Source organism: Oncorhynchus mykiss, chromosome 5 (assembly GCF_057628025.1).
Source record: "Oncorhynchus mykiss isolate SJ-2025 chromosome 5, ASM5762802v1, whole genome shotgun sequence".
Lineage (NCBI taxonomy): Eukaryota > Metazoa > Chordata > Actinopteri > Salmoniformes > Salmonidae > Oncorhynchus > Oncorhynchus mykiss.
This window is the reverse complement of record NC_143026.1, coordinates 28,529,900-28,537,262: the sequence shown is the minus strand read 5'-3', so window position 1 is coordinate 28,537,262 and position 7,363 is coordinate 28,529,900. Positions and strand designations below refer to the sequence as shown.

Sequence of the window (7,363 nt, the reverse complement as noted above, 5' to 3'; positions counted from 1 at the left end):
AATCTGAATCAAACCTTACAAACAATTTAAATCTTATTGTGGGTAATAATGTTCTTTGAGGCAAAAATAGTTTTGCTGGTTTTCATAGGATGAGAAAAAAGAAGAAACCTGCACACTGCTCTTTATGAAGTGATACTAGCAAGAGCAGTGTGCAGGTTTCTTATTTTTTCTCATGTTATTCAATTCTTACCATATGCCTGCAACAAAGATGGCTCAGATGTGCAAGTGCCTTTTGAATTTTTAATCCCTGGTTTTCATAGGATTAAATATTGTCATTGATTGCAGTCAATTGGCCAAAACCAGAGGCAGCCATTTTGTTGCATTACCTGCATCAGTTGCAGGGTTTGCAATGACCTTAGTTACCTCTGAAATGGGTAGAGCAGGACTGAATGGGAATCAATAAGACTGACAACAGACTACAGCCAATCAGATCTGTCAACCAACACTGCAGCTTCACTCCTTAGAGAAAACATCTCAATGCAGGGAGGAGATAGCAGCCTCTCTATCCCCTGTGCTCTCATCCGCAACCCAAAGACTGTAACTTATGCATTGTATTCTGTATCTGTTTGTGAAACCATATTAATCAACATGTTTCCCATCATTGTTAGAGTTGGACGATAAAGTTACAAAGTCATTCTGAGGAATGTAATTACAGAAAAAAACTATGTTGCAGTTTTTAAATGGCTCAAAATAAAAGGGCAAGTTTGTCCATAACACATTATGATATACATTATGAAGGTGATATATACTATTGAATGGGATAAATTACTTGCATATAAGCACAGGCTGATTATAACTGTAATCTATACCAATAGCTGTCAATAACTACAACTATGATTAATGCTTCAACACTTCCTGAAAGTAGCAAGTGGTCACATAAATGCATCATATTGTTTGAACCAACCCCCTCATGGTAGTCTCACTTTATACATCATCAGTAGGTCACTGATGGTAATCCCTTTGATTTTGGGAGGTTTCCTGTCAAGAAGTAATCAATCACCTATTATTGAAGACTTAGCACAAGCAAAACATCAATATATGAAATTGGTTCGCTTTGCACATGTTCATAGGCAAATATACATTATTAATTCAATTCATTTAATGATCAATCATTCTGTTCAATTTGAGAGAAACATTTTCAACACTTTTCAAACACTTGAAAAGGACGGTAATGGTGTTTTGCTGCATTAAGTCGCTGTCCATGGCGCTGATATTGGAGTCTGACGGACTGGTGCTGTCCATGGAGACGATATTGCTATCGCTCTAAATTGCATCGGTAAATTGATCATTTCTGGTATAACCGTTTTTGCTAACTAATACTAGGGGAAATAATAATTAACATGGGTCATTGAACTGCTCCATATTGGCTGGTTGAATTAGCAAATGCAGAGATGCATGTATAATTTTCTCTCTAATTCGAATGTTCAAAATTTGGAGGAAACTATATGACAAGAGACAAATGATAAACACATCAACGTCAAGGACACATAGGCTATCCCAAACATCCTAATTATAATCACCCCATTTCCTTTTTTCTCCCTATGTGTGATCATTCCTCTGCTTTCAAACGGCCACCCACGAACCCTCACACACTCAAGTAGTGTTTCACTTACATAGAGTATGAAGGGTTGAGACATGGCCCTCCCCCTCCGTTCGATCAATGGGCCAGTAAAAACAGTCTCTGCCTTGTTAGCGATATGCTTCTCCTATATAAAGGACAGCCGGTGAGACTAAGAATGCTGTGAGCGCCATCCACCCCGCACCTGCAAACACATACTCGCCCCACTCCTCCACCTCGGACACCTTCCCTTCCATCTGCACACGCAACCCCTGGTCTGGCCGGATGAGTTACCACCCGGTGGACACGATAGGGAGTCCATTCAGGAGAAGTATGGATAGTAGGACCACCTACGGCCGCTCCACTGGCACACCCTCCAGCGGGTTCCGTTCTCAGTCCTGGTCCCGGGCAAGCCCAGGCTCCACGATTACCTCCTCCTACAAGAGGAGCGTCAATGTGCCGGTAGCCAGAGCGTACAGCTCCACACTCCTCAGCTCCGCCGACGGCGTTGATTTCAATCAAACGAACGGAGACTACAAGCGCTCCAACGAGAAAGAGCAGCTCCAGGGGCTCAACGACCGCTTCGCCGGTTACATCGACAAGGTGCACTACCTGGAGCAGCAGAACAGCCAGATCGAAGAGGAGATCCAGACGCTGCGGCAGAAGCAGGTGTCACAATCCCAGCTAGGCGATTTATACGACCAGGAACTCCAGGAGCTGCGCTCCATGCTGGAGCAGATTCACCACGATAAAGCGCAGATCCAGCTCGACACGGACCACGTCGAGGATGACATCCAGAGAATTAGGGACCGCTTCGATGAGGAAGCCCGCATCAGGGATGAGACGGAAGGCATCATCCGGGCGTTGAAAAAAGATATGACCGACTCTGATTTGGTGAAGTCAGAGTTGGAGAAGAAAGTTCAGTCACTGCATGACGAGATTGCCTTTATCCGCAACAACCACGCAGAAGAGGTGAGCGACCTGTTCGCCCAGGTGCAGGCGTCGCAGGTGACCATGGAGAGGAAAGACATCCAGAAGACGGACATCACCGAGGCGCTCCGGGAGATCCGCACCCAGCTCGAGGGCCACTCCAACCAGAACCTGCAGCAGGTGGAGGACTGGTTCATGTGCCGCTATTCCAAGCTCACTGATGCTGCGGCACAAAACAAAGATGCAATCAATTCCGCCCGTGATGAGATCGCAGACTACCGTCGCCAGCTTCAGTCCAAGACCGTGGAGTTAGAGTCTGTCCGTGGAACCAGGGAGTCACTGGAGAGGCAATTGAATGACATCGAGGACCGACACAACAACGACCTGTCCAGCCTGCAGGTATGATGAGACCCGCTGTTAATGGTGAGGTATTCTATAAAATTGTATTCTTTGTGTAAAGAGAAGCAATGTAGTGGAGAGAATATATTATATAATAAGATGTGTTTTTCGTTGATTTCAAATTGAGAAAATTATCACCACACCTTTGGGGTTTTTATTCTTATTTTAAATGTAGGTCTACTTATAAGGAGAGTCCCCTACTTTGATAGAGAGAAAGACACACACTTGCATTGTGTCCCCACATATTGTATTAGTTTGATTTTGAACGAACTAAATTGTTTTATTTATGTGGGCCCTAAATGCATGTCTTTTAACTAGGCTATAAGCTCTGCCCAATAGTTGTGTCTGCGCTTTTGCTTTAGATAGCCTAAATGGCACAATGCTGACATCTTATGGACACAGATTTAACATCTCCAAATGTTGGATCATTAGGCTACGCATAAGCAGCGACACTTGGGTTGGGAAGACATAATGCAGCAGACTGTTTTTTGTTATTTTTTCGTTGCTGAGCCAGAGACTCGGGGCCCTTGAAACACAGTGCTGTTCACTGCGTCAGAATACATTATTTAACACAACAACAGTCCAATCTATCCAATTATTTGCACTTTCACTTTTCATAAATGAGACAGGAGGACTTCACAGTTTCAATTGTTATTGCAATGATATTTTATTGGAATCTCAAAGTGCTGTTTCAAATGTAGGCCTATACAAGTGTAAATGTGCTTGTGAAGTAATTACCAGTATCACAAAATATGACATTGTATATTTGATCGTTTTCTTATGATGTTTAGAAAGCAGTGTCCTTATGGAGAAACGTGTCTTCCCTACACCAGAAATAAATAACCAAGTATTATTTCAGGGTTCCATATAGTCATAAGAAATAATAGCTCTTAACCAGCTTGTGTCTCTCGGTCTTGTTCTCTTCAGGAGACCATCCACCAGCTGGATAATGAGCTTAAGGGCACGAAGTGGGAGATGGCGCGTCATCTGCGTGAGTACCAGGACCTGCTCAATGTCAAGATGGCCCTCGACATTGAGATTGCTGCATACAGGTACAGTGCGACAACAGAGCGCTAATTAGGACTAACATTGAATTTTTTTTATTTTTAAATATATCATGTGTAATAAAAACATAAAGATCTCATTTATATATAGAAACTACATTTTTATATTCGGCCTACACTAAACTATATCTCATGTTCTACTGTTCTTGCAGGAAACTCCTAGAAGGTGAAGAGACCCACTTTAGCACTTTCCCCTACCGCCACACCGTCACCTCCTCTAAGAAGTCCAAGTATGAGCCTCCCAAACTGAAAGTCCAGCATAAGTTTGTAGAGGAGATCATCGAGGAGACCAGGGTAGAGGATGAGAAGGATGAGATGGACCAGGCCCTGGCTGAGATGGCCCAGGAGTTTTCTGCCACTCTGGAGGCAGAGGCAACAGATGAAGGAGAGGATGAGGGAGAAGAGGGAGGAGAAGAAGCAGAGGGAGAAGGGGGAGAGGGTGAATCAGAAGAGGTTGTAGCCTCCACTGAAGCCCAAGTTAGCTCCAGCACACCTGCTGAGGAGGAAGAGGAGGACAAAGAAGGTGATGATGAAGAGGAAGAGGGAGAAAAAGAAGAAGAGGGTGAGAAAGGAGAAGAGGGTGAGGGTGAGAAGGGAGATGATACAGAAGGTGGTGATGAGGGAGAAGGAGAGGGGGAATTAGAGGAGACAGTCCTGTGCTCTAAAGCCCCAGAATCAAAGGCCTCTCCTGACAAAGAGAAGGCTGGAGAGAAGGAGGGAAGCGGTGGAGAAGAGGAGACAGGAGAGGGAGAGGGAGAAGAGGAGGGTGATGATCAAGATGAAGATGCAGGTAGTGACAAAGGATCCAAAGATGGAGATGATAAGGATGAGGAAGATGAGAAGAAAGGAAAGGATGAGAAAGAATACAAAACAGATGAGAAGGCAGCTGTAGCCAAGACAGAGGCTCCCAAAACAGAAGCCCCCAAGAGTGAGGCCCCAAAAGTTGAGGTCCAGAAATCTGAGACCTCAAAGCCCTCCAAGCCAGACTCCCTAAAAGCTGAATCCCCAAAGGCTGGGTCCCCCAAGTCTGAGTCACCAAAAGTTGGATCCCCAAAACATGAATCTCCCAAAGCTGTAACCCCCAAATCTGAATCCCCAAAACCTGCTGGATCCCCCAAATCTGAATCCCCAAAACCTGCTGGATCCCCCAAATCTGAATCCCCAAAACCTGCTGGATCCCCCAAATCTGAATCCCCAAAACCTGCTGGATCCCCCAAATCTGAATCCCCAAAACCTTCTGGATCCCCTAAATCTGAATCACCAAAACCTGCTGGATCCCCTAAATCTGAATCCCCAAAACTTGCTGGATCCCCTAAATCTGAATCCCCAAAACCTGCTGGATCCCCTACTTCTGAATCCCCAAAACCTGCTGGATCCCCTAAATCTGCTGGCTCCCCCAAATCTGAATCCCCAAAACCTGATGGATCCCCCAAATCTGAATCCCCAAAACCTGCTGGATCCCCCAAATCTGAATCCCCAAAACTTGCTGGATCCCCTAAATCTGAATCCCCAAAACCTGCTGGATCCCCTACTTCTGAATTCCCCAAATCTGCTGGATCCCCTCAATCTGAATCCCCAAAACCTGCTGGATCCCCTACTTCTGAATCCCCAAAACCTGCTGGATCCCCTAAATCTGAATCCCCAAAACCTGCTGGCTCCCCCAAATCGGAATCCCCAAAACCTACAGTATCCCCCAAATCTGAATCCCCTAATTTAGGATCCCCCGAGGCAGAGGGTGAGAAAGGAGAAGAGGGTGAGGGTGAGAAGGGAGATGATGCCCCCAAACCAGAAGCTCCAATGTCAGAGGCCCCCAAGGCTGCAGAAGAGAAAGTAGACAAAAAGAGTGATTCAGAGGAAGAGAGGAAGGTAGAAAAGAAAGACGCAGCCATGAACGGAGATGTGGAGAAGATTACCCCAGAGGACAAGGACAAGAAGGATGAGGGTGGGAAAGAGGCAGAGGAGAAGGATGTTATCTCAAATGGAGTGGACGAGAGCCCCACTAAAGATGACCCGGACCAGAAAGATGATCCAAAGGACCAGAAGGTGGTCATCACCAAAACGGTGGAGACCATCACCACTGGAGAGGACGGGGCCAAGCATGTCACCAAATCGGTCACTGTCACCGAGACTGTAAAGGAGTCTGAGGATGTGATGCAGGAGAAGACAGTCTCCAGCAAGAAGATGGAGAAACACTCTTCCCAGTCTGTCAAGGTGGTGACTGAAACTGAGTAATTGCACTCCATCCAACCCACTCAGGAGGAACAAAAATGACACGACAACAAGCAATCAACCCAGAACTAACATAACAAAGAAATCATAGAGCTAGAGCGATGTAATAAAGAGAACCACTCTCAAACATACAGAAAAGCAACGAGAGAAGCCATATGATGTGACAAAGCTAACGTTTAAAAAATGCATGTTGAGAGAAAGCTTTAAATGGGTTTTGCTGCAGATTATATCAGGAAAATGTGATAGTGGGACAGATTATTAATTGTCTTTATGTTTCCCTGCAGTTCATGGGAGGGCTCACGGGTGGGGGCGTCTGCATGCTAGCTCAGGGAGGGAGACCCCTCCGCTCTAACCTGTATGTATGGATGGAAGGTTTACAGTTTAGATACTGTATGTGGGTGGGAGAGTGATAGAAATGTATGTTCATTCAAATGTTAATTCAAAAAGGGGTGCCTGGGTTGGACGGTCCACTTTAGAGACACATGTTCAAAAGGACTAGCCTTTTTATGTGAAGATACCAACTGAGCCAAAAATGCAATCGTCTACAACACAATATAGTGAAGAATGAGAAAGACAATGGTGCAATGTACTGATGATCATAAACATACAGTACCCGAAGCAACTAAAGCATTAAGAACCTTGAAGAAACTCTGAGCCTTAAACATGCTTTTTATCAGTATCTATTGTGTTTACCTAATGAGTGCAATTGAAAATAAATATGTAAATGCGCACACATACATTCTTGTATGCATAGGATGGACTTGAATTTAAATAGCGAACTTAAATGAGGTGCTACAGTTTGCAATCCCATGTCTTTACTCATCATGAACTATTTCCCAGAAGCATTTGCTCAATAAATGTCATACTGAAATACAAATATGGTCTCTTGTTCCTTTATGCAATTGTCCTGTCATGTCCTTTCACTTGTTCATTTACAGTAGCTGTCTCACCTCAACATGCACACTATTCTATTTCTTCATCTGCTTTCATAAGGGTGTGATCGCATGCTTCATGATCTTTTGTAGCCTAGAAATGATACAAAACCATATCACCATCCAGAGGCTGTCCTCTACAGATTTTTAAAGCTACACTGTAATATGTGCATACCATCAAAGAATGAGCCACCAACCATAATATAAACGATGCACCCCATGGCATGTTCATGCAAATAGCATTTTATTGT

The 7,363-nt window shown here is 44.4% G+C and overlaps 1 protein-coding gene across 1 annotated transcript; it reads left to right on the top strand.

Annotated features, from left to right (window-relative positions):
* The first annotated feature begins 1,688 nt into the window (after nucleotides 1-1,688).
* LOC110523536 (uncharacterized) lies at nucleotides 1,689-7,057 on the top strand. Its single transcript, XM_090234380.1, has 3 exons — nucleotides 1,689-2,887; nucleotides 3,815-3,939; nucleotides 4,104-7,057. The coding sequence occupies exons 1-3, from the start codon at nucleotides 1,844-1,846 to the stop codon at nucleotides 6,181-6,183; spliced, it is 3,249 nt and encodes a 1,082-aa protein (XP_090090506.1). The 5' UTR covers nucleotides 1,689-1,843; the 3' UTR covers nucleotides 6,184-7,057.
* Nucleotides 7,058-7,363: the final 306 nt, after the last annotated feature.

Coding starts and splice junctions, on each gene's coding strand:
- LOC110523536 (XM_090234380.1), top strand. CDS start 1,844: ATGAGTTACCACCCGGTGGACACGATAGGGAGTCCATTCAGGAGAAGT. Junction 2,888..3,814: donor ACGACCTGTCCAGCCTGCAG/GTATGATGAGAC, acceptor TGTTCTCTTCAG/GAGACCATCCACCAGCTGGA. Junction 3,940..4,103: donor ATTGAGATTGCTGCATACAG/GTACAGTGCGAC, acceptor CTGTTCTTGCAG/GAAACTCCTAGAAGGTGAAG.